The sequence below is a fragment of the Prunus dulcis genome, chromosome 5, assembly GCF_902201215.1.
Source record: "Prunus dulcis chromosome 5, ALMONDv2, whole genome shotgun sequence".
Classification (NCBI taxonomy): Eukaryota; Viridiplantae; Streptophyta; class Magnoliopsida; order Rosales; family Rosaceae; genus Prunus; species Prunus dulcis.
In genome coordinates, this window is record NC_047654.1 from 16863141 (window position 1) to 16889583 (window position 26443).

Here is a 26443-nt window from a genome sequence, read left to right on the forward strand (position 1 = left end):
ATTTAGGGGAAAGTGCTATACAACTAGAGTGTCATAATAAATCCCTTATAATATGTCAAGATGTAAATTAGAACTTTTATACTTTTAGGTAAATTAATAAAATCTTTGCAAATTTGGGTTAGGTCATGACCTTTTGCATCCAAGTTCGGATAGCTTGTAGTTTAGAGTAATTTAGACCTTCTATAAATAAATAAAATTTGAAAATAAGAAAATCTTTCAATTAAAAAATTATACTAGTTTAAAAATGATTTTTAATACAAGGACATAGAATTTTTTCACCAGGCAAAACCATGACATATTGAGCTGGGTTACAACCTGTGCTTCATATTCCCTTTTACTTGCTATTCAAGCTAATAACATGTTTGTTTAATGAAGTAAATATAAGATCCGAGGATCTGCTTCCAAATGATTTTATGTGGGATAAACATACATGGTGTGACAAAAAAATTGTTTCCTTCTCTAAATGCTCGGACAAGGTTGCTCAGATACTTGAGGCAGCTGTTTTGTTGTCTCCATTTGTGTCCAGTGTGAAGGCAAACTCAGAAACTAAGGCCAAGTGGTCGCTGCCCACTTTCTGTGTACAAGCATGATAGATAGAAACGGAATATTAGATTTGAAGATAACATTATACGCTTATCCACAATCATAATTATTCATCCTTGTTCCAGGTCTTATTGCAAACTAGACCAGAATCCAAAGTTTTCCTACCTTGCAAGGGAGGCTACCAATCCTCTGGAGAATGTCAACTGGAACGGTATCTATAACTCCAGTGGGCACAAGGCCATCAGAGTACCTGTATGAAACAGGAGCATTTCATTCGTTTCATTGTCATCATAACCAACTCCTCCTCCAACATTGGAATTATTGTTACAAGAGAAGCAATTTACCATAAGTAGTCAACAGTTCCAAGAAATTTTGAGTGGTAGGAAGTCGCTAAAGGTTCGCCATTGGATCCTCGTGTTCTAGTCGTACCCTGAAAGTATGATATGTTGTACTTAGAATAACACCCCAAACCAACTTGATGCATAAAATAGGAACATAATGTAGCAGCATATTAAAAGCTGGAGTATTGAACAACCAAGTGGTAAAGGTGTAAAATTTTGTACCCGCACTGTGGCATAGGAACTGTTAAGCTTCAGGGGATGCACAACTAAATTGCTCTCAGCATCTCCAGTTGCAACTCTAACCTCTTCATCTGTCCAGCAATGCTTCAACAATCTGAAAATGAAAACATTCAAGCAACATAAGACATATAACTCAGTCATCTTATTCAAAGAAAAGGGCCTGACTCTGCCTGACAAATTTCTCATTGATGCTTGTTATGCACGTGGTCGTTATAAGATACGAGAAATACCCGTCTATCAGTGTAAGTGGACTGCTAATTTCTTGTTTGACTCCTAAAACTTGAGCAGGATGACAGTCTCTCTGCCCAGATAACTCTCTTCTGTCATATAACATGATATTCAGCTGTAAAAAAAAATCATACGGATATCAAAAAAACATCATGCATGTATGTAATATATCTATTCTGATTATTTGCATCACCAATATATATTAATTAAGTGGATAACATCATAAAAGCAAGCAATTCACCTCAGATGTTGACAAGAACTTGTATATTGCACTCTGTCAATAAGCAGGAAACTAGTTTAGCTTTAGCTTTGTTAATGTAAAAAGCAGAGCAAACAATGATGATGAAAGTTATCAAACCTGCGGAGTGCTATTGAAATCACCACAAAGGACAATGGGGGCATTGCCCCATCTCTCTGAGAGGATTTGTGCCCTTGATATGAGAAAACGTATCTGAAGAAACAAAATTATTCAATTACAAACCAGATTAGCATAATGCCCCAAAACGTTAAAAATCTGTATTTTTTCCTGTTGTCTTTGTTCAGGTGGCCAAACTTCTATTTAGTACTAACACTAGTCATTAAGCATAAGGAAAATGACATCAATGAAAAGAAGTTACCTGGCCCAATTTTACCTCCCCTCGGCTTGGGTTATAAAGCACGTGTATGTTACCAATCACGAACCTTCTTGATTCGGCTTTCTGCATCTGCCTGTATGGAATGAAATTAGAAGTGGAAACGATGGATACGATCTTGTTAAACAGAAGATTACATAAAAACAGGGTTGATTAACTCAATCTGAAGTGAAGTAATCTCAGAAGTGTGACAGGTATAGAACAAGTTATTAGCAGTAGCAGATGCTTGCAAATTGTACCTCAAAAACCGAGAGTTGAGCAACATTGTCACGAAGTCCATAACCCTTGAATTCAATGCTGTGTTCCTCTAACAACTGAAAACTGACATAATGAAGTGGAAAAGCTATTCAATTTGTCATGGCGTCACAAACACTATAAACCAATTGATAAAATGAAAAATGAAGCACAACCAACCATCTTACTTATTAGCCTTCCAGAAAATAGCGCAACCATCAACGGTATCTCCCGTGCGTCTCTGCCATTGCAAACAACATATTCAGAAAACATTTCTTATTTCATAGACAAGATTGGTACATAACATGGAAAATCTAACCTTATACGACCCAAGATATCCCACTTCCGCTAGAATTTCCGATAGCTCAAAATACTTATCTACTTCCTAGTAAGACCACATAAAATAAAATATATAAAAAATTAATTAACAGGGCAATAAAAACAAACAAATTAATCAAGCTTATTACTTTACTTACTTGCAAACAGATTATATCAGGGTTCCATTGGACAAGTTCATCGCATATGACCCTCTTGCGACGGTCCCATTTGAGATAATGGGAAGGCACATTGCGGTACATATCTCTATGCGCGAAAGCATTTCTATCCCCCAAAATGTTGTACGAAGCAACCGTAAATCTATCTGCAGCATAACAAATATACATATGCTATGATTAAATAAATACAAAGACGATGCATGCATAATTAGTATAGTAATGTTAATTAGAAGAAGGATGATATGGACTTTGAGAAGACAGTGGTTGTTGATTATCGGTTTGGATCCAATGGCGTACAACATCCGGAGCATGACTTGACTGTCGCCGCTTGAGGGGGTTGTACAATGGACGAGCAGTGTCGGAACATGTAGACGATGAGTCTTTGGAAGCGTCGGTGCAGCAAAAGACGGTGGGCTTGCTGCAGAGGAAGAAGGAGGATGGGCCGGTGGCGCTTCTCGTCGGTGCGGCTGTTGTTACGGATACGTGGCGCCCGCAGAGCCAAGAGGAAGCGTCGCACCGCATCGTTCGTTGAACTAGAAGATGAGGTGAGGTATGTGCGTGCGAGCGAGGGCCTTTGGGATGTCTTCAGAGGGGGATTGGAATTTGACTTGTTGACTTGTTGACTTGTTTGCTTACGTAACTTACGATATGAGTTTATTGATGGATTTACTGTTACTGTTTCATTCTGTGTCTTTCAGATATTCTCAGGGCCACAAGGGAGAGAGAGCGTGTGAGGGTGCATAGCTGCCAAATGCCATCCATCGAGCAGTGAGTTTCTTGTCTTTGGCTGCATTCATCTTTCATTGTCGCATTCTTTTGATTTATTCTATATTAACTTCGTAACTTATACCAACAAATACCCATTTGCTACCTAAAATAAAATCCTAGGGGAAAAAGTATTTTCAGTCCTTATAGTTTGCCTTTTTTTAAAAATAAATTTTTTAATAAAAATAGTATAGCCGCGAGGCTATACTTTGTTTTCCCTATTTTTAAGAAATCGTATAGCCGGGCGGGGCGGCTATACACGTTCTTAACCTTTTTAAAAAAAAAAAAAAATAGTATAGCCGAGCGGCTTTACTATTTTTGACACGTGCCACCTAGGCGCTAAGTGGGTCCCTTTTTAAATATATAAAAAGGGTACAGCCGGTCGGCTATACCCGGTTTTTTAAAAATCTCATAACCACCCGGCTGTACTCGGTTTTAAAAATGTTTATTTAAAAATAGTATAGCCGAGCGGCTATACTGACTTTGACATGCAGGCGCCCAACCGCTGGATGGGTCCTCTTTTGTTTTATTTTTTAATAGAGCATACAGCCGAGCGGCTATACTAGATTTTTTAAAAAAAATTTAAAATAGTATAGCCGCCCGGCTGTACTCGATTTTTACTAAATTGTTTTAAAAAATATTGTAGCCATTTTTACTAAATTTTTTATAAAACAGTATAGCCGATCGGCTATACTCGATTTTGACTAAATTGTTTTTAAAAATAATATAGCCACACGGCTATACACTTTATATAGTGGGATCTTTTTGTTTAATATCCGCGTGGCTATACTCGATTTTGTTCTTAGAAAAATAATTTTTGAAGTCCAATTATTTTTGTTCCCTCTCTCTTTGAGTTCATTCTAATTAAGCTGCTTAGCTCCTGTTCTAAATTAATTAGCATATATCATGCTGTAGTCCATTTTTAGTTTCAACGGAGCAGAGATTTTTCAAATTACAAAGAGGTTGGCTTTGCACTTGACTGCTATGCTATGTTATCTCATCATGTCATTCACAGTTTCTATGTTATGATTCAAATTAGTCTTAATAAAAACTATACGTATTCTGGAAGATGCGATGCCATTTTCAACTAAAGAATGCTGACACCGACAACTCTGATTTTCATTTATACTTTGATTTTAATTCATTACACAAATGGCAATTTAAAATCCTCATGCATTTCTACTGCGCACCCTCACTGGCAATCCACCTTTTATCCTGAGAGTCAGCGACAACAGATGCTCAGGACACGTGTTCTTATTTGGTACGTCGATCTCAAACCTCTCCATCACAGACGCTGCAATCGACTTCATCTGAATATAAGCCAGATCTTTTCCGAGACACATCCTCGGCCCGGCATGAAATATCGGAAACCGAAACGCACTCTCCACCTGACACGTGCCATCGTCGTCCTTGAGCCACCTCTCAGGCAAATACTCACGGCAGTTCTTCCCCCATATCCCCTCCATCCTTCCCATGGCATACGCGTGGTACGTCACGAACCACCCCTTCCTAAGAATCGTCCCATCCGGCATGACGTCGTCGTTTAGGCAAGCCTTTGTGTCCACCGGTACGGGAGGGTACAGCCTCATGGCCTCCGAAATCGCCGCGTGCAAATAGTGCATGTCTCGGAGCTCGTCGAAACTATACGTATCGCCGATACTTTTACCGTTTCTGATCCGAATCGTTTCTAGCTCCTTTAAAATGGCGAGCTGGACTCGTGGCCTGGACGACAAGAGCCAAAAGAACCAAGTCAGAGCCGAAGATGTGGTGTCTCGGCCGGCGAGAATTATGCTGATGATGATATCTCGGAGAAACTCGGGCGAGTTGTTGTCTTCAGTAATCCCGATAAACCGGGACAATAAATCTTGATGATCTCCTAATTCTTCGACTTCCATTCTGGACCTTATGATATTGTCCGCGAAGTTATGAACGGTTGCGATTGATTCTTTTAATCTTCGCTCTGATCCAACGTTGAAGAACTTCTTAATCTTGAACACAAACGCAAAAGCATACAAGAACCTCCCCGAGATAAGCGTGGCTGCGTCGTCAAAAGCCTTCATGAACTCATCTGAACCGGAAGCCCTTTCTCCATCGCCTCCGCCAAGACAAACCGGGTCGACGTTAAAAGCCAATTTACAAACATTGTCAAACGCAAAGCGTTCCAAAACGTCTTGTAAATCCAAACGACATCCCGTTTGGGCGGCTTTCGCCAAACACGGAATTAGCCTGGACTGAATCTCAGTTTTCACATTTTCCATGACGAAGTTTCGGAGGGATTTTGTGTTGAAGGCATAGCTGGCAGTCTTTCGCTGGACTTTCCAGAGTTCACCGTCGGCGTTAAAGATTCCGTGGCCGAGAAAATCTTCAATAAGCGATATGAACCGGTCACCTTTTGGGTAGTTGTCGAAGTTGGTCTTGAGCATGTGCTCCACGTTTGACGGGTTGGCGGTTATGATGCCTCCGATTTTACCTGGGCGGCGGAAGACGGCGGTGTTGGTGGGGCAGGTTGTGAGGATTTCGGTGGTCCAGTCGAGAAATCGGTGGCGGTTCTTGAGGAAGGAGGGTAGGGTTCCGACAATCGGGTAGACTGTGAAGCCTGTGGCTTTGTATTTCTTAGGTGAAATGAAGAAGTGCTGGTAGAGATAGATGGAGAGGAAGATAAGAAAGAGGAAATATTGGAAAGATAAGAGCTCCATGGCATTGGCTAATAGTATTAGTGCGGTGACAAATGTTCTTCTATATAGTGGAGTAGGAATGAGTGTAAGTGGCTCTAGCGCTTTTTTTTTTTTTTTTTCCTTTAAAACAATATCTAATGATAGGATCTCCTAGACATTTGATATAAAGTTGCCATCTCATTAAAACATAATCTAAGTGTTAATATTTGGACACGTGTATATTAAATTGTATTTAGCAACATGTGAGATGACTTGACATTTTTGAAAATCTTAACAGAGGATACGAATTCCTTATTTATATGTGTAATTGAGAAAATTGAATTTAAATTTCTCTTTAGACATTAAAAAAATAAGTACCACATAAGAGTTTTGGTATATATTATCTTTTTAAATGTAACAATTGCATTTTGAATTTAATTCAAATTTTGATGCGATTTAATAAATGAAGTTTCTATAAGTTGGAAGCTTAATTTTATAGTTTTTAGATAAATTGACTGAAACGTTTTGTTGCCTCTTGCTTTAGCTTCAACACTATTCCAAAGGGAGATGTGTAATTTTGTCTTCATTCGTTTGTCTTCTACTAACTATAATGTTAAAAACAACACCCATAACTTGAGAATTATATTCGGTACACGATGATTAGGGGTGGGCATTAATTCGGTTTAACCGATAAAACTGACTAATTCAAACTGTAATTATTGATTTGATTTAATTTTGAAATGAAATCGATTTAATTTAGACCGTACCCACCTCTAACGATGACTTACCGGCCTGCTTCATTTGGTGATATGGGGTTCAAAAGCTACATTTGTCAATTAAACAAGCAGAATGTTGTAGCTATCTACTCTATGTCATCATTTTCATTTGAAGCATGCAATTCAAGCATCTATCTACGTTGTCATCAAATTAATAAAAATACAGATACAAATAATAATAATAATGTATTGTTTTGGCTTAGCACCAGTTACTCTCAGAGAGAGAGCGAGAGAGAGAGTATACTGTTAATGTATGTCCTGGTAACATAGGTCAAAGCAAGCATCGCTTTCCATGAGAGAGACTCTGTGCCACACAGAGCCCAGAACCGGATATTTTCCACTTCCACGGAATGATTCTCCTACGACGTGTCGTTAATTAACACCACTAGAAAATCAAAGGCACTGCCCACGGACACAACCTGTATATGCCAGACATTCCGTTGCAGTCATTTTGTGGCACAGACACAGAGTGAGCAACAGAGAGAGTGAGTGAGTGAGAGAGGCTCATGGCTGCCATCTGCGGTCGAGTCGCTCTTTCACCTAACCAGGGATTCAATCTCGCTAAATCAGGTACTTTTCTTTCTGGGTTCTTTGAATTTTGAGCAAAAAGTTGAATTTTACTCAAGTTCTTTATACCATCAGTTATGTGATCTGTATCAGGTCGAATCCATTTATTTATAGAGATGTGTTATCTGAAAATATACATGATTATGGCTCAAAGCTATAAATTTTGCGGTGAATTTTTCTGGAAATTGGAAAATAATGAATGAAATAAAGGCTAAGAAAAAATTGATAATTGAAGCTTCCGTTTTGCGTATTAGGAACAAGACACATAAAGATTTTGTGCTTTAAATTTAACAGTGGTTTGTTTTCTCAGTAAACAATGCTGGATTTGTTGATTTCAATGTTTTTATTGCAATTTATATGGCAGGGGACAAACATTATGTTCATAAACAATGCTCAAGCCGGAGCATCTTGATGACAGCATCAAGCACCAGGCTTGGAAAAGGTGGTGGGTTGCTGGAAAAGCCAACCATAGAGAAAACAACACCTAGTCGTGACTCTGAGTTTGACTTAAGGTATGTATTCTCATGCCCTGATTAATGGGTAGCTGTAAATAAAGTAGAAAAATTTACCTCAAATTCAGCTCAGTACAAAATTAAGAAGTGAATGCAACAATGAAGCTTTCAAAGAAACAGAGCACTTCATGTTCATAATCTGCATTTCTATATTTGATTGAGGGTTGAAAATAAATTGTTTAAGTAAACCTTTTGTTCTATTTGCATGTATTATTAACATTAGAAAATTGAAGTAATTTTCAAGATGGGTTGATCAAATATCGCAGGAAATCAAGGAAAATGTCGCCGCCTTACCGTGTGATGCTGCACAATGACAACTACAATAAGAGGGAGTATGTTGTGCAAGTTCTGATGAAGGTTATCCCAGGAATGACAGTTGACATTGCAGTGAACATAATGCAGGAGGCACATCACAATGGCCTGGCAGTCGTAATTGTGTGTGCTCAAGTGGATGCAGAAGACCACTGCATGCAGCTCAGAGGCAATGGCCTTCTAAGTTCTGTTGAGCCCGCTAGCGATGGATGTTGAGGAGTGCTTGCTTGTAGTCTATTAGTTATCATATCATAAACAAAATAATTACCTACAATTTACACAAAGAATTGAACTTGTTAGGTCACAGCCTTATCAGTAAAAGCTATATATGATGGCATGCTTGTTTATGTGTACATAAACTTGCCCATATTAAGGTGAACTGTTTCAGTTCAGGCATGTTTTGTTTATGTTCTTCATTTATTTAAAGAAAGAGAGATAAGAGAGATGAAGGAAAAAAGAGAGGAGGATAAATAAACAGATTATATAGACCTCATTCTTTTATTGCTCATAGTTTTCATTTGATTAAGAACAATTCTGGTTGGCAAGATGGTGGGGGTGTTTGTGCAGCCATGTCTGCATTTTCAATCTGGTTTCAGACGAAACGATTTCATATAACAGAAGCCCCATTTTCATCTTTCATTTGAGTAACAGGAAGTATATTGTCTTCCCTCAAAGAAAAAGGAAGGATCTTGCACGAAGCGTTTGTATGATATCTCAAAATGTTTTAGCCAAAACGAATTTCGGATGGTTATTATGCGTTTGTGAAAGTTCAAACTGGAAAAGAAAAGATTTCAGGAATGGATCATGAGATGCACGAGCAGCGCCATGTATTGGTGGTAAAAATGAGCACAAAAGGGAAAAATAGCTGAAATAACTGGAGACGCGGGGAATCGAACCCCGTGCCTCTCGCATGCGAAGCGAGCGCTCTACCATATGAGCTACGTCCCCATGTCGTTCCATTCCTAAATTCTAAAATATAAAAGGACAGCAGTCCACAAACGAATCACATTAGCTTTGGCGACCTTCTCTGTCCCTCTAAAATCAGCAGCCCCAATAGGACTGCAGACTAGAAAGTTGTGGCTTTAAATTATGGCAAACATATTGGTTTTCTTCCATAGTAAACCACAAAGAAAAGTGAACTTGCAAGTCATCCACGCAGATGCATAGAATTATATAGCATGCCTTTGCAAGAAAACCCAATTTTATCTTATTGACATGGGCACAACCACAATTTACTGCACTAGCAAAGTATCAACAAGCTCAGACACATTTGAAAGCTTCTCCTTCTTGTATACTATCGAAATCACCATTGCCCAGGTGTCCACATGAAGAACATTTCCGTTTCCCAGACTAGTTAAAACTGTCCTTAACAACTCCATATCACCTTCCCGACACAACCCCTCAACAAGTTTATGTGCACTTAGACGATGGGGTGCATAACCCTTGAAGATCAGCTCATCTAAAATAAGTGCTGCTTCTCTGAACTGCCTGCAATCACAAAGTCCAGTAAACATTATTCGATATGAAACCACATCCGGAGTGCATCCACGTCTTGGTAAATCTTCGAACAAATCATTTGCTTCACTCCATTTCCCTTCCTGACATAGTCCACCAAGAATCACATTGTAACTAATAACATCTGGCTCACACCCCTTCTCCACCATCTCATCCAAAACTTTATATGCTGCTTCAAAATCCTTCTCCTTGCAAAACCCATTAATCATTGCATTGTACGTTACAGTATTAAGTTTGCACCCATACTCGCTCATTTCCTCAAGAAGCCCAAAAACCTCCCCTTTCCTACCAAGCTTGAAAAGCCCGCTGATTAAAGTCGAATAAACCGCTGCATCTGGTTTGATTTTTCTCATTATCATCTCCTCCTTAAGCCTAAAAGCCAAACTCATTTCACCAATCTTGCAAAGCCCTTTCATCAAGGAGGTATACACGAATATAGTAGGCGGCACCCCATATACCCTAGCCATATCCTCTTTCAACGTGAAAGCTTCTTTCAACTTCAAATTCGAACAAAGGCAATAAATCAAACTCGCCATTGTCACCGAATTCGGGGGAATACCCTTTCTAGACATTTCATCGAGCACCTTCCACGCATCATCCAAGTACTCATTCGAACAACAAGCTTTCATCAGTATATTATAAGTACATGCATCCGGGGTCGCGTATTTTTCAATACCCACAAAGAATTTCCACATTTTCTCAAACTCGCCACACCTGAGAAGCGCATTCAACAATGAATTCAATGATTTCACGGTCCGATGGCAACGAAATGTGGGAATTTCATCGAAAATTTGGAGTGCACGGTCGGGGAGATGAGCGCGACCGTAGAACGAAATGACATTGCAAAAGATGATTTCGGGGGGAGCAAAGCGGGTTTCTTGCTTCAATTGGTGAAGGATTTGGTCCATTTGGTCGAACATTTTAGCGCGGCCGAGCTTGGTGATGATGAGGTCGTAGGAAAGGAGAGAGTAGCGGGAAGACTTTTTGGGTTGAGGAGTTGAATCAGAGTTGGGGTTTTGGAAGAGTTGGAGAGCGAGAATTGGGTCCTTCTGGCGACGTAGGAGAGAGGAAAGCCTGAAGGGAGAGAGAGATTTTGAAGCATTCATTTTCTTCTGTTTTGGGGTCAATCTAGTGCTTTGGTTTGGATATACTGTTATAAGTTCCCGCCAAATACCGGCAACGGCTATTATTGGAATTCGGAAGTGAACGAAAACGAATAAAAGAATTAGATCAGCAGTTCTTAAAATGGACCGTTCAGGCAGTGACGGGCCAAACACCCCCAAGAAAATGAACTTGTTAAGCCCAATTATTTATGAGCTCAAGAATGAAAATATTCCACGAGCTCATTTGAGAGTGATTTTGAGAGGGCCGAAATCACTTCCCGTAGAGTATAATCACTTTTGCTTAAAAACTATTTCATTACATATAAGTAAACATGTTGTGAGACTTTGAGGACGGTCCTTCTACAATTTGCTTTTCTGAAAACAAAATTAGTTAAATCTATATTTTACGCTTCCCACTCCAATCATCCAAATCGAAGTTGGAAAAACAAATTTTTAATCTGTAGTCTTTGACTTTGTCTGTCTCCCTTGCTAATCTGCCTATATCTAATACGACATCCACCACCCACCACCCACCACCCACTTACATGATCCCGGTGCATTGCATCCACAAAACATTTTCACATATAATCAATCAGTGAATATACGACAAAGTTGTCTACTCTCTGCTGATTAATATTCAGAATTGACATATGGTGTCAATTTGATGCTTGCTTTTAAACCACCAATACAGCTGCATGCAGAATTGACAATACTCTTTTTCTACACCGCTGATTCTCAGGATTTCTCAATACAAGTAATGGAATTGTCCACGTCCATGTGTTTGTTTCTAGGCATTGTAGAAACTTGGATTGGATGGACAATCTTTAAGATTATATATCTGATAAATTCCGACCTTTCAATCACAAGCTTCAGGTAAATTTTGAATATGTATAAATTCGAGTATTTTGAATGCCTTTGTGGTTTTTATTAAAGACGTTTAGTTTTTTATTTTTTATTTTAAACGGTTTGTAACTCACGTGCTTAAAAGTAAAATTTGTATCAAAAAAGATATCTAGTTGTACAACTCAAGATTATGTTCTCCCTACGAACTTAGAAAGAAAGTGACGGTTCTTGACCTCAATTATTAATACCACCTTTAATCACATCATCAATTGAACCTAATACCTAAACTTTTACGCCTGCCCAAAAAAGGAGTAGCAGAAACAGAACACAAGAAAACAAATTACTCCATTCCGGCAGTGATTAATTGATTGCTTGCTGGCATATCCAAAGCACAGAATTAAGCAGAAAATTAAGAAAAGAAACTCGTTGTTAATTACAATTTTCTGCATGAGAAATTCGATTTATTTAGCTTATTGTGTTACAGAAAAAAAGAAGAAGAAGAAGATTAGGCATAAATCAGAGGTGCAAAAGCGATTTTCTTACTCAGTGGTCCATTTGCATATCCGCCTTCCATTTGCATGATTCTGCTGCATACACAAAATGCTTTCACATTTGATTAGAGAACGCGACAAAGTTATTTTAATTTTATGCATATCTGGTTGCTGTATAATATTCGGAATTGACCTATGATTTGATGTGGTTAATTTATAAATGGGGATGGACGTTGTTTTCATGGTGTAAATGAACATTCATTCATTTTTCCTTTTAAACGAATCAGCTACAATGATAAGATACCAGTATTGTCTTGAAGAATTGACAATATCTTTTTCTGTAAGATTATGTATAATACGTAATGAGCAAAAGAGGAAAAAAGAACTCGCAATTTCTCAAGTCAAAGCTCTTTTTCGGAGAATAGAAAAATTTTCCATAATTAAATCGCAAGTAGGCAAAAAATAAAGTCTAAATATACGCAAAAACAACATCATTAATACGTGAGTTATTTCTTTCAACGAATCCGTTTCGCCATGTGCTCGTGGAAGCTCATTTTTTGACTGATGCGTACGTTTTGCCAAGTCATTCTCAATTATGTGACAAAATTTGAATTATTTCTTTGGCTAGTGATGTTATTCTGGCTTTCAACTTTGATCCTGTCCTATGGAATAAGATTGTTACCGTGACTTCTTTTTGTAAATAAATTATGTTTTAAATGTTATGGCCTTTATCACCTGCCACCGGTACGGATCCAGAAACAAAGCGAGGGCTCATCATCACTTCATTTGAACCCAATCACGAAACTTTTACCTCTGCCCCAAAAAGGAGGAGAAAATAGTAAAACTTGACACACAGAGAAAACAAAAGACTCCCGACATTGCTGCCTGCCACAGAAGAGAACAGCACACAAGCAGAATATTAAAAAATACTATCAATTTCTGCAATAACACAAGGAAAAAAAATAAAATTGAAACATAGATTTAACAGTGGCCTCCATTCTCCACCCAAAACAAGTTAAATTACTTTGGGTCCCACTCCACTTCCCAGCTCTCACTTTAATGCTTTTCCTCTAACTAAGCCAAGCCTGACGTGAGCATCTTCTCCCTCTCTCTCTCGTTCTATGTCTCTTTCTCTACTAAATAAAGCCAACCTCTCCCTTCACTTCCCACTCATCTCTCTCTCTGCTCTCTGCTTTCTGCTTTCTGCAACAGAGGAAAATGGCTCAGACCGCATTTCTTTACTTGGCCATTCTCTCAGCCTTCACTCTCACTTCGCTGTTTCCTTCCACGCACTCTCGCAGCTTATCAGAAGAAACAACCACACTTCTCGACGTCTCTGCCTCCCTCACCCAAGCCCATGACGTCCTCTCCTTCAACCCTCAAACCCTCAAACCATTGGACCGCCAAGAAACCCAGGCCCAGGCCCATACTCTCACTCCTCTCAACTCCTCCTTCTCTCTCCAACTCCTTCCCCGCGACGCTCTCCACAACTCACAACACAAGGACTACGAATCCTTAGTCCAATCCCGACTCGTTCGCGACTCCGCCCGAGTCAACTCGCTCCACACCAAGCTCCAGCTGGTGGTTCAGAATATCAAGAAGTCCGATCTCGAACCCATGCACACCGAGATCCGACCCGAGGACCTCTCCACCCCGGTCGTGTCGGGTGTGAGCCAGGGAAGCGGCGAGTACTTCACGCGCATCGGCGTCGGCACCCCGGCCAAGTCCTTGTACATGGTGCTCGACACCGGCAGCGACATCAACTGGCTCCAATGCGAGCCTTGCTCCGATTGTTACCAGCAAACCGACCCGGTTTTCAATCCCACCGGATCCTCCACTTACCGCCCGGTCACGTGCGACTCCGCGCAATGCCATTCTCTTCATGTGTCCGCCTGTCGTGCCGACAAGTGCCTCTACCAGGTGTCCTACGGCGACGGGTCATACACCGTCGGCGATTTCGTGACGGAAACGGTGTCGTTCGGGAACTCGGGCGCGATCCATAACGTCGGCTTGGGGTGCGGACACGATAACGAGGGATTATTCGTCGGGGCCGCCGGGTTACTGGGCCTGGGCGGTGGGGCTTTGTCACTTCCTTCGCAATTCAAAGCGACGTCGTTCTCGTACTGTTTGGTGAACCGCGATTCGTCCACGTCGTCGACCCTGGAGTTCAACTCGGCACCACCCAGTGACTCGGTGACGGCGCCGTTGTTGAAGGACAGCAGGGTCGAAACGTTTTACTACGTGGGGCTCAAGGGGTTCAGTGTCGGCGGCCAACCGGTGTCGGTCCCACCTTCGGTTTTCGAGGTGGACGAGTCGGGGAACGGCGGGATCATCGTGGACTCGGGCACGGCCATAACTCGGTTGCAGACGGAGGCCTACAACTCGCTACGCGACGCGTTTAAGAGATTGACTCGGGACCTGCCGAGTGCGAGTGGATTTGCACTGTTCGACACGTGTTACGACCTGTCGTCGCGGTCCAGGGTTCAGGTCCCAACGGTGTCGTTTCTGTTTGCTGATGGGAAGTCGCTGAGTCTGCCCGCGAAGAACTACTTGATTCCCGTGGACTCGGCGGGAACGTTTTGCTTTGCTTTTGCTCCGACGTCGTCGTCTCCGTCCATCATCGGGAACGTTCAGCAGCAGGGGACACGTGTGAGCTATGATTTGGCAAACAACCGCGTGGGTTTCTCGCCAAATAAATGTTAAATTTGTTAAGTAAAAAAAAAAAAAGGTTAAAAAAAAGGTCTTAGAAGTAAGTTTAGGTTTGGAGTTGGGTTAGGAGGTAATAGGTTGGGATTGTGAGTGAAATATTATGTACAAGGAGCCGGGGCTACCCGATTTATCCCTCATAAATTATAATTGGGTGAAAAATGAAGAAAAAGAACAAGGTTGGTGGCTATAAGGCTTTTACACCTGAATTCGATTTCTATACCCCTTATATTACAAGTATTTATTACAGGTGCGGTGTTGGTGGTTCTTGAATTGTACACAAGACAGGGTTGGGGCTGAGTTTATTTTGAATGTGAATATTTATGTATTTGGGTGGGAGGTAGATAAGAGTGGGGTCCATGCCCATGCCCATCTACTGTATAAATTCTGAGCTGAATTATATGAGTGAATTGAATTGCTAGTGTTGTCTGTCAGCAATGTATTGATTTTGTTGGTGGCAAATTAGTCCAAGTTGAGGGCTCTCACACCCTCACTCACTCACGTTATACAATACGTTGTCAAAGGCTTGCTTGCATGCGTGCCTCGTGGCATTATATATTTTGTTTTCTTTTGTTTGATTAGATTTATATATATTGGTGACTCTCCCTGCGTATTGCATGTGAATTTTGGAGGCGTTTAGATAGGCATATTATTTGTTTGGCTCCTTTCCTTACCCGGTCCTCCTTACGAATTCGCTTTCTTTCACTTTCGCTTGTGAATGTGGGGGAGTCGATCACATGCATTGTTTGTAGGGTCCACTTTTGGAAGTGGAAGACAACGTATGCCATGTAGGATTCCCGCACTTTGACCTTGGGTCCCTACACTTTCCTTTGTGGGCCTAAGTACCGTGATTGTCGGCATGGGCCGTTTGTCTTTTCTGACGCGTGGGAGTGTTTCTTCATCATCCACGGTCGACCTACCCACATCATCTACTAATACTATACCACTATCGTTACCATGCCCAGCCCAAATTCAACGTACAATTTCATTTTCAAATTGTAAAAAAAACGATAAACTGCAATAAAAATGCATACTTGTTCTCCTTCCAGATATTTAGAGGCAAATCGGGCAGAGAATTTGCGCTGGGACCCTAGTGTGTGAAAATCATTTAAGCGCCATAAAATTTAGGTCAAACATCAATGGCAACTACCATATGCAGTTATGGGAGGGTCCCAAGACCCAGCTGAAAAGTTTGGGATCCTAGTGTGTGCATTTAGTTCCTTTAATTGAGGAAAAAAGTTTGGCACAGCCACTCCTTCCGTTTTTATAATTGCTATCTTTTTCGGTTTTTTTTTTTTTTTTTTCCATTCAATCTCTACTCTGTAACTGTAAGGCATGGTGAATTGGTTTACTATAGCTGGCGCTGGCAATAGAGAAATAGAAGAAAGAAGATAGGGCGGAGGGGTAAGAAAATGTGGACCCTGCTTCTTCAGTGAAAGCTGCAGCGGAATAAAAGTCAAAAAAGTTACCACAATAAGTTGCATAAGAAAATAAGAAATTGTTCCCTTACCGACTTGCTTCATTTTAAAATTGACTGATTTTAAGCCGGCAGACTAATTTTCACATGTGGGAACCCACATACACATAGTTGGTAACCCTTAAACAGATTTTGCTGAAAGGTCGCAGGTCCTGCATGTACGCTGCTGAGTTTGAAAATATCGGTCAACCATAAGACATTGCAAAAGGTCGGTGACTTGTGAGTTTGCAGATACTGAAATTAGTTGGACCTTTTCACATATGAGGAGGAAAAAAAACCCAAAATGTGGGAACGTTTTGCTTTTACCTGGACCTCTTCACATGCCATGCCCTTTAACAAAAAGAAGAAAAATAATAAAGTTTAGAAACGTAAAACAAAAAAAATGATAAAAAGTACAAGTCGCTAAGTCTCAAGTATATAGCTGCAGCTGCTCGTTCACAGAAAGAATGTTGGAACTACTCTAGTTGATTGGAAATTTCTGATGGGGCTTTGTATAGATCTTCAAAGTAGTATTGTGAGTCAGTGTCACTACCAGATAATAATGAAAGCAATGATGGATGGTTCACCAGAATGAGATTTCTGAAGTAATATGCTTCCCAAGATAACAAACGAAGCAATTTAACCACATTGTTCCAAGGGTTTGGCACTATTAACAAATGTTGCGCTTTTGTTGAACCCCTCGAGCAAAAGAATACGCACCGCTTCTACGCCATCTTGAAACGTAAAATTCAACTGAAAAGCATGTCTAGTAGTTAGAGTCCAGTATCAATCTAAACATAAGTTTCTCCAGAAGTTGCATCAGAAACTCAACAAACCTCTTCAAGTTCTTGTTTAGTAAAGGGACGAAGAACAAAGTTCACAGGATCCATTTTCCCAGGAGGCCGTCCAATGCCTACAGAAATTCTCCAATTCAATGACATAATAAATAACGTAATTTTTAAAATAGTATAGGCAAACACTTTTAGTGCTCTAGGGAAAATACCGATCCTTAAACGAGGAAAATCTCGACTCCCTTTAAAGTGATCAATGACACTCCTCATCCTGCAAAAGAAAGTATATGAAGGGAACCTGAATAATCACAAGGGCTTTCTATTTTTTTCAGTTATTCTACCATCTGACTGTTGATATACTTAAATAACATAAGCAATATTATATTCTGTGAATCATTAAGCCACAAGCAATCAGAATTTTTTCGCAATTGGCTTGATAAACCAAAGAAAAGATTTAGATGCCACAAAACAGTCTTACTACAAGCAGGGAAAGAAAATCCACAAGTCACCACAGGTTCTTCCTAGTTTGAAATGTCACAGTGCAGCAAAAAATGTTTATAATCTTTATATTCATTCCTGATGACAGGATGATCGTGGTTTGGGACAATGATATCATTTCTCATCGTGTCCAAGATAATACATATAGATCTGGAATACAGAGAAAAAGTATTCGTTTGGGTATCTTAGGGATCTGACAGGGTCCTTTCAAACTACAGGTCTAGGATACAGTGGTAGAGTTTGCTCATTTGAAATATATTTTCCTTAGACACTGAGTTAAATCTAACACAAACTAGTACATAAGCTAAAACAGGAAAGTAACATGGCAATGTGCAATTACCCATTGTGCCCTCCATGTCCACCTTTTGGCAACAGCCGCAGTTTTGCAAAAGGGAGATCTAGATCATCAAAGATCTGAAGAAAAAAAAATATATTTCAAGAAATTTGAACATGGCAGAGAAACAGGACACTCTGACTCAGAAAACAAGAGGGGGAAAAAAGAAGAGAAAGAGTAGAGATTAAGTCAAGCTAGGGAGAGAAACTGCACCACAAGTACTTGCTTCAACGGAATCTTGTAATACGAAACAATGGATCCAACCTTCAACAAAGGGTCCAAATATCAACCAATCATCTCAGAAACATATTAAAATATTAAGACAAATCCTGAGATAGCTTACTTACTGACTCACCGCTTTTATTCATGAAAGTTTGTGGTTTGGCAAATATAACTGGAACATCCCCAATAAGGCCTGGAATATGGAAACAAGTTCTATTTGGATTACAGTTTGCCATAACAGTTGGGAATCTTGAAAACAAAGTGAAGGATTATTTATCGATAAGCTCAATAAATTCACAAACCTAAATGAGATTGGAAATTGCAGAGACGTGTGAAAATGATATATGCACAAAAATTATGCAAAAGTGAACTCGCACAATAAAGCAAAGTTAGCAAATTCAGTTGCTGGTTTGGTTCTGCAACCAATCAAACTATATTTCAAACGATCAACATGAGAGAGAAAGAATAAAGACAACAGAATTGGGTAGTTCCAGCATGTGCAGATAATCACACAAGTGGGGAAAATAAGCTCAATGTAAGCTTCAAGAGCAAAGAGTGATCCATTACTCACTAACAAAACTTATCCACGAGATATGTTGTAAATTTGAAATAGTATTAAAATTCAAAGCAATTGAACCTTTTCCGACCAGGGCTTTGAAAGAAACACTGCTCAATGATATCCCTTCAGCTTCAGCTATAGCATCCACCATCTCAAAACCCACCTGAAAAGAACACCACCGCCATATATTATTGCAATTTGCAAGCTTCAGATTTCCATATAGCACAACATTAATCAGATAGAGTTAAATCAAGAAGAAAACCAGGCAACATTCATATGATAGGAAAATTAGCGTCTAAAACAGCTATGAGGAGCAAAAGTGTCAACTTTGGGGTCAACTTGAATTTTCAAAAGCGAACTAAAAACACAAAGCTTTGAGGGGTCGTACGAACGTTGTGGCGAGTGCTGTGGTATTTCTTTCCGGGGTTTCCAAGGCCTACGATGAGCCACGGCTGCTTGGGCGGCTTCTTGGATTCGACAGCCGCCGTGTTCGAGCTCATTGGCGGCGCAGATGAGGCGGAGGGTGATGACGAGAATTGAGACATTATCCGAAGCGACGAAGATGGAATTAGGGTTTTTGAGGAGCGAAAGCAGCGGTGGCAATTGGGGAAGCGAACGGTGGCGATAGATGATAGAGAAGCAGCAACGTTCATATTTTTTGTTTGACTTATTTATACAAATACCAATAATTATCTGAGGGTTTGAGAAATAGATAGATAAACCCTACGGCTGTAACTAGGAGGAAGATGAGGGAGAATGAATTTTCAATTTACAAGCGTTAGGGAAAATGAATTTTCGATACCCAAAAAAAAAAAAAAAAAAAAACAGAGGTTAAAAATCCTGAAAATTGAAAATTAATAAAAAGTTAAACTCGGCTATACTTGTTCTTAACCAATTTTTTTTCAAAAAGGTATAGCCGCTCGGCTTTACTATTACGCGTAGGCCTTAAGCAGGTCTCTTTTTAAATATTAAAAAACTAGTATAGCCGCGGGGCCATAACCGGTTTTTAATTTTTTAAAATCATATAGCCGCACGGCTATACTCTGTTTTATTAATGTTTATTAAAAATAGTATTGCTGCGTGGCTATACTTACTTTGACACTATCGCTGGGTGGGTCCTCTTTTGGTTTTTTTAAGTAGAGCCGCTCGGATTTTTCCTAAATTGTAAAAATAGTATAGCCGGATGGCTATACTCTTGTATATAGCTGGTTTTTTTTTAGTACAGCCGAACGGTCATACTTGGTTGGTTTTTTCTTTTTTAAAAGTATAGCCGCACGGCTATACACGATTTTTTAAACTGTTTTTAAAAATAGTATAGTTGTACAGCTATACCCGGGTTTGTTCTAATTTATTAAAAATAGCATGGCCGCTTGGCCTTACTAATTCTGACACGTGGCACCTAGGCGCTAACCGGTATATAAATAGTATAGCCGAGTCCAATTGTTTTTGTTCACTCTCTCTCTGAGTTCATTCTAATCAAGTTGCTTAGCTGTTGTTCTAAATTAATTAGCATATATCATGTTGTTGTCCATTTTTAGTTTCAATGGAGTATAGATTTTACAAATTACAAACAAGTTTTCTTTGCACTTCACTCAAACCTCTCCATCACAGACGCTGCAATCGACTTCATCTGAATATAAGCCAGATCTTTTCCGAGACACATCCTCGCCCCGGCAAGAAATATCGGAATCCGAAACGCACTCTCCAGCTGACATGTGCCATCATCGTCCTTGAGCCACCTCTCAGGCAAATACTCACCGCAGTTCTTCCCCCATATCCCCTCCATCCTTCCCATGGCTTACGCGTGGTACGTCACGAACCACCCCTTCTTAAAAATCGTCCCATCCGGAATGACGTCGTCGTTTAGGCAAGCCTTTGTGTAGACCGATACGGGAGGGTACAGCCTCATGGCCTCCGAAATGGCCGCGTGCAAATAGTGCATGTCTCGGAGCTCGTCGAAACTATACGTATCGCCGATACTTTTACCATTTCGTATCCGAATCGTTTCTAGCTCCTTTAAAATGGCTAGCTGGACGCGTGGCCTGGACGACAAGAGCCAAAAGAACCAAGTCAGATAGAGCCGAACATGTGGTGACATTTGTTTGAGGAACTGCTCTTTGCCTCTCCATTAGATATGCAATATATAAGAATGAAGTGTACTGGACTGAACATTATCTCTCAAAAATTACCCAAGAACCGTGTGTGTCAGTTTAAGAAAGTACTGTGTAATTTGTTTCCTGGATTCAAGTGGGATTTCAAAAACCTCGAACAAGCATTTGAAGAGTGAGGAAAGCTGTATGGGATTGGATTGGGAACATGAACAAAGTCCATCTCTTTGGCGGAACTGAGCCTCAACAAGTCCCTTTGAGGGGCAAAATGGAAATGCATCTCATACCTTGGGTGCCACCAACAAGTCCTCAACAAGTCCAGTTGCAATCATAAAATAAAACCACCAACATTTCACTTGTCTAGTTTCTTCTACAAAATGGTTGGTTAGAAATTAACACCAAGGCCAAACATAAACGGTCAACTTATTTCTTATCATTCATATATGAAATTTTGCAGAGGAAAGGGCTAAACATAAAACGTCAACTTATTTATGAATTTTTTACAGGAGACATGAATGAAGAATGTTGATGATCATATCATGAATCTATCACAACCAGCTTCTGATACTTTTCGCCGGAGATGGCTGCTTCCATGGTAAGATCCGGGCGAATGTCCCCATCCCCATCCAAGAATATCGTCATAAAAGCCACTCAACAGCGCCACCCCTGGTTCTGTGCTCGGCACTGGCGTAGACATAGAATGCCTCAGATTCCAAAACATGATCTGTGGCACTGCATTCTCGTACCCTTTCTCCTTATACTTCCTCTGTATTACCTCATAATCAGTCTCTCAACTATTGCTCGAAGCCTCATCGAACTCCATGTCGCTGAACACGAAGATCCTCTTGATCATATGCTCTGGCTTCAAATTCCCATTCACGGCCACTTGGAGAAGCAAATCAAACACCTTTTGAAAATCAGTGTTCATGCCCCAATCCATCCTCCTCACAAATTCACACTTGGACCTAAGATCATCCCCTTCTATCAAATGCAGCCAAGGGTTTCCACTGAAAGTGATGACCTTTCCCTTCCATGGCTCTTCAGTCAGTTCGGACACAAACAATCCCAAAGCCACAGACACCTCCATTGGGGTTCCAGCCATGCTGTCCGAGACGTCACATACAGCCAAGCTATTCTTCAGCTTCCCTTCCTTTAGCATGTCATCCACCATTTTCTTCCACTGAAGCAAGGCCACCTGATCTTCCTTGTCATCGTCATTCTGGTCATCGAAAGAAGGAGACTACCCCATATTATTCAGTTGGGCTATGATCTCATGCGGAAGCAAAGCACCCGCCGCAATTGTGGACTTGCCAGCTTTCACGTCCTCCAAATACTTGTTAAACCTCTCATTGTCGTGCTCCAAAAACTTACTTTTGTAAAGCTTCATGGCCACAGAGGCCACTCGATTGTACGGAATAGCACCCCATTGGTTGGCACCCATGTAAACCTCGGGCAACTGCAACTCCTTCCTCAGCGGCACCAACACCTCCTTCCTCAGCCGGTCTCTGACTCTGTAGGCGTAATGTGCTTCCTCCATACCTTCATATTCCGGGTACGATTCTCGGGGAAACACCTTCCTCGCAATGGCTTCGCAGAGCAAAGTGGCTCGGTCGAAGGAGTCAAGAGAAGGGCACCACTTGGCAGCCAGAGTTATCTTCTTATGCTTATCATCCGACTTGAAGTTTTCTATATCGGACTTCAAGAACTCTGCGAAAAGATCCGAAACCCTCTGGTGCAAGAACCGGTAATCCGGGTCACGCTGGTAGCTGGCAATGGCCTTCTTGGCCATGACTATCTTCTTTTCTTTCCTCGCAGCGCTCGCTGTTTCCTTTTCCAATTTTATCCTCTCCATCCCCTTCATTACCCGAACCTCTTTAGGCACACTCTTCCGGCTGCTGATGGCCGGAGTGACCGCCGCTTTGGTTTTCGATTTACCAATTTTATAACTCGGACGACGTCTCCGTGCCACTCGCCGAACCACTGGTCTCCTCTTGCTACCGCCCCATCTGCGTTTTCTCATTGACCACTGGTCCTTTTGGTTCTTCCTGACGTCTTGGCCTTCTAGAAGGCGGTACAGAATCTCGGGCATGTCTTTGAAGTAGCCGAACTCGGCGAAAGAGGCGAGGTTGCAGGCGAGGGTTTTGGGGTGGTTTTTGTGGAGCCAAAACACCGCCGTGTAGAAGCTTTCCTTGTCGGACTTTCCGGTGCCACGGACGCCTCTGAGGTTGCAGATGAGTTTGAGAGTGGTGAGGGATGTTGAAGTTTCTATAGAACAGTAGATTTCTTGCACACTAAGTATATGAGACAAAGTTGTAGAGAGAAAGAGAGAGGAGAGAATCTGTTGCAGAGAGAAATGATTGGAATAATGCAATGCACACACTGATTTCATTTCTAACAGAACATTCCAATTTGTACAGCAGAGAATATGATCTCAGCCATACAATTTAGTGTCAGCAATATGAGCTGCACACTTGGCATGAGCTAGGACCTATGAGACCTACACTCTAGAAACAAATCTAAGCCTTACACCTGTCAACTAACAAACTTAAACCAGTAACAGAATTTACATTTCAACATTCCCTTCTAAATTGTTAACTGGTTTAACACCAAGCAATCCTCTAAGATAGTTAAACCTGTCTTTAGACAGAGCTTTAGTGAAAATGTCAGCCACTTGTTCTTCAGACCTGCAGTATCTCAAGTCCACCACTCCATCTTGTAAAGCATCTCGGATGAAATGATACCTGCGGTTGATGTGTTTGGTTTTCTGATGGAAAACAGGATTTCTTGTCATTGCAATGGCAGAAGTGTTGTCCACCATTAATGGAGTTGCATCAGTTTGCAATTCTCCAAAATCCTCTAGAACAAACCTCAACCATATTGCTTGTGTAGTAGCTTCACTTGCACTGACATACTCAGCCTCAGCTATGGAGAGAGCAACACTATGTTGCTTGACTGATGCCCAAGAAAATACTCCACTGCCAAAAGAGAAAGCATAGCCAGAGGTGCTTCTCATGTCATCTTGGCTTCCTCCCCAATCACTATCACAATATCCAATTAGAATGGCTTCTTTTCCTTTTTGATATTCAATACCAAAATCAATGGTGCCTTGAATATACCTCAGCACTCTCTTGGCTGTTCCATAGTGTTTCTTTGTTGGACAATGCATGAATCTAGCTAATAGGCTAGCTGCAAACATTATGTCTGGTCTTGTAGCTGTCAAATACAATAGACTGCCCACAATCTGTCTGTACTCATTCTCATCTGCAGGATCACTTCCATCATCTTTGCACAATTTTTCAGTTGCCACCAGAGGAGTACTGACCGGCTTACATTGCTTCAAACCAAACTTGTCCAGCAAAGTCAGAGCATACTTCTTTTGATTTATGAAAATGCAGGATTCAGTTTGAATCACTGCCATACCAAGGAAATGATATAAAAGGCCTAGATCAGTCATTTCATACCTTCTCATCATTTCAGTCTTGAATTCATCAATTAATTCTTCACTGCTGCCTGTATACACAATGTCATCAACATAGATTGAGACTATTAGAGTTCCAGAGTCTTCCTTAGTCTTGCAATACAAAGTAGCCTCACTTGTGCTTCTGACATAACCACAGCTAACAAGATAGGCATTGATTTCCTCATACCAGGCTCTTGGAGCCTGTTTCAAACCATACAAGGCTTTCTTCAACTTGTACACTTTGTCTTCATAGTTTGTAGTTACAAAACCATCCGGTTGATCTACATAGACTTCCTCCTTAAGCACACCATTTAGGAATGCAGACTTGACATCTAACTGGTATAATTTCCACCCCTTTTGAGCTGCCAAAGCTATGAGAGTTCTAATTGTGTCAAGTCTGGCCACAGGAGCAAAAGTCTCATTAAAGTCGATTCCAGGCTTTTGTGCATAGCCTTTGACCACCAGCCTAGCTTTATGCTTCTGTATTGAGCCATCAAGGTTCAATTTGGTCTTATAAACCCATTTCACACCAATCACAGGTTTATCACTTGGTCTATCAACTAGTTCCCAAGTCTCATTTTTCTCAATCATTTCCATTTCTGCTTCCATTGCCTTTTGCCAAGCTTTATCCTTTGATGCTTCAGCAAAGTTCTCTGGCTCAATGATGCTCATATTGCATCTAGCATAAATCTCAGTGATGTCTCTAAGCTTTACAGGTGTAGAACTTGGAGAATCACTTGGTGAAGCAACATTAGTAGCAGCTGTAGTTACTTGAGGTGGACTGGGAATGTCTATCATTGTTTCTTCATGCTCCTCTTCACTACTTCTGAAAGTGTCTTCAGACCTCATCTGAACTGTGACAGAATCAACAGTTTGAGTGTCCCAATCCCATAGTGAGTTCTCATCAAAGATCACACTTCTAGATGTAGTGATCTTGTTGGTTTGCAAATTGTACACTTTGTATCCCTTTTCACATTTGCCATAGCCAACAAAAATGCACTTAACAGCTGCATCTTCCAGTTTAGACCTCAACTGATTAGGCACATGACAGAAACATAGAGAACCAAACACTTTTAAGTGTTTAACCCCAGGCTTTCTTCCACTAAAAGCTTCAAATGGAGTGACATTATCTAAAGCTTTTGTGGGGCATCTATTCCGGATATAGACAGCTGTATTCACTGCCTCTCCCCAAAATTTGTATGGTAGTTTCTTCTCTTTCATCATTGTTTTGCTCATCTCAACAATGGTCCTGTTCTTTCTCTCAGCAACCCCATTTTGTTGAGGTGAATAGGCCATGGTTAGTTGTCTTTCCAACCCAATTTCTTCACAAAACTGCAGAAATTCAGCAGAGGTATATTCCCCACCTCTGTCACTTCTAAGTTTCTTCAGTTTGTATCCACTTTGTAGTTCTACCATAGCCTTAAATTTCTTGAAAATATTGAACACTTCTGACTTGAATTGCATGAAGTACACCCAGCACATTCTGGTGCAGTCATCAATGAAAGTCAAAAAATATTTGTTTCCACCTATTGATGTGGTCTGCATTGGACCACAAACATCTGAATGAACCAGCTCCAGAGGTAAACTAGCTCTCCAAATTTTCTCTTTACCAAAAGCCTCTCTGTGGGATTTTCCAATTGCACAGTCTTGGCAAATTCTGTTTGCATTTCCAATTTCAGGCAGACCATAGACCAGCTCCTGTTGTTGTAACAACTTCAGACTCTGCATATTCAAATGGCCAAACCTCCTATGCCAATACCAAGTGGATTCTTCAATTGTTGCTTTCATAGCCACTGAATTTGCATATTTCAATGACAGTGGGAAGCATCTGTTTCCTGTCATGGAAACCTTTGCCAGCAGATTTTCCATTGACCTGTCATCAAATATTTCAACCATAGAATCACCAAAGACAAGATAGTAGCCATGCTCTACCATTTGACCTACACTAAGTAAGTTTTCATCCAATCCTGGTACAAGCATAACCTCTTTGATATATCTAGGCCCAGCTTTAGTGTCAATCACCAAAGTTCCTTTTCCAGTTGCTTCCACTAAGTCTCCA

The 26443-nt window shown here is 40.6% G+C and overlaps 6 protein-coding genes, 1 non-coding gene and 1 pseudogene across 7 annotated transcripts; 2 read left to right on the plus strand and 6 right to left on the minus strand.

Annotated features, from left to right (window-relative positions):
* Window positions 1–273: 273 nt before the first annotated feature.
* LOC117628296 (carbon catabolite repressor protein 4 homolog 3) lies at window positions 274–3271 on the minus strand. The gene is made up of 13 exons (XM_034360714.1): window positions 2961–3271; window positions 2695–2858; window positions 2538–2603; window positions 2407–2459; window positions 2224–2305; window positions 1970–2056; window positions 1711–1803; window positions 1594–1626; window positions 1355–1467; window positions 1107–1218; window positions 888–973; window positions 709–793; window positions 274–574 (listed from the first exon to the last, which is right to left on the minus strand). The coding sequence occupies exons 1-13, from the start codon at window positions 3232–3234 to the stop codon at window positions 482–484; spliced, it is 1341 nt and encodes a 446-aa protein (XP_034216605.1). The 5' UTR covers window positions 3235–3271; the 3' UTR covers window positions 274–481.
* A 1304-nt stretch (window positions 3272–4575) lies between these two features.
* Window positions 4576–6236, minus strand: LOC117628439 (cytochrome P450 94A1-like). The gene has a single exon (XM_034360899.1). The coding sequence runs from the start codon at window positions 6171–6173 to the stop codon at window positions 4647–4649; it is 1527 nt and encodes a 508-aa protein (XP_034216790.1). The 5' UTR covers window positions 6174–6236; the 3' UTR covers window positions 4576–4646.
* A 958-nt stretch (window positions 6237–7194) lies between these two features.
* Window positions 7195–8799, plus strand: LOC117628444 (ATP-dependent Clp protease adapter protein CLPS1, chloroplastic-like). Its single transcript, XM_034360903.1, has 3 exons — window positions 7195–7477; window positions 7839–7986; window positions 8253–8799. The coding sequence occupies exons 1-3, from the start codon at window positions 7414–7416 to the stop codon at window positions 8512–8514; spliced, it is 474 nt and encodes a 157-aa protein (XP_034216794.1). The 5' UTR covers window positions 7195–7413; the 3' UTR covers window positions 8515–8799.
* A 374-nt stretch (window positions 8800–9173) lies between these two features.
* Window positions 9174–9246, minus strand: TRNAA-CGC. Its single transcript has one exon. It is a non-coding gene; the product is annotated as a tRNA-Ala (tRNA).
* Window positions 9247–9254: 8 nt separating this feature from the next.
* Window positions 9255–11133, minus strand: LOC117628441 (putative pentatricopeptide repeat-containing protein At1g53330). The gene has a single exon (XM_034360901.1). The coding sequence runs from the start codon at window positions 10917–10919 to the stop codon at window positions 9531–9533; it is 1389 nt and encodes a 462-aa protein (XP_034216792.1). The 5' UTR covers window positions 10920–11133; the 3' UTR covers window positions 9255–9530.
* Window positions 11134–13260: 2127 nt separating this feature from the next.
* On the plus strand, window positions 13261–15377 carry LOC117628440 (protein ASPARTIC PROTEASE IN GUARD CELL 1). The gene has a single exon (XM_034360900.1). The coding sequence runs from the start codon at window positions 13469–13471 to the stop codon at window positions 14951–14953; it is 1485 nt and encodes a 494-aa protein (XP_034216791.1). The 5' UTR covers window positions 13261–13468; the 3' UTR covers window positions 14954–15377.
* A 1237-nt stretch (window positions 15378–16614) lies between these two features.
* Window positions 16615–19602, minus strand: LOC117628442 (peptidyl-tRNA hydrolase, chloroplastic). Its single transcript, XM_034360902.1, has 8 exons — window positions 19209–19602; window positions 18895–18979; window positions 18383–18450; window positions 18249–18299; window positions 18042–18115; window positions 17416–17474; window positions 17249–17325; window positions 16615–17165 (listed from the first exon to the last, which is right to left on the minus strand). The coding sequence occupies exons 1-8, from the start codon at window positions 19467–19469 to the stop codon at window positions 17052–17054; spliced, it is 789 nt and encodes a 262-aa protein (XP_034216793.1). The 5' UTR covers window positions 19470–19602; the 3' UTR covers window positions 16615–17051.
* A 1733-nt stretch (window positions 19603–21335) lies between these two features.
* Window positions 21336–23313, minus strand: LOC117629151 (annotated as a pseudogene).
* Between the last annotated feature and the right edge of the window lie 3130 nt (window positions 23314–26443).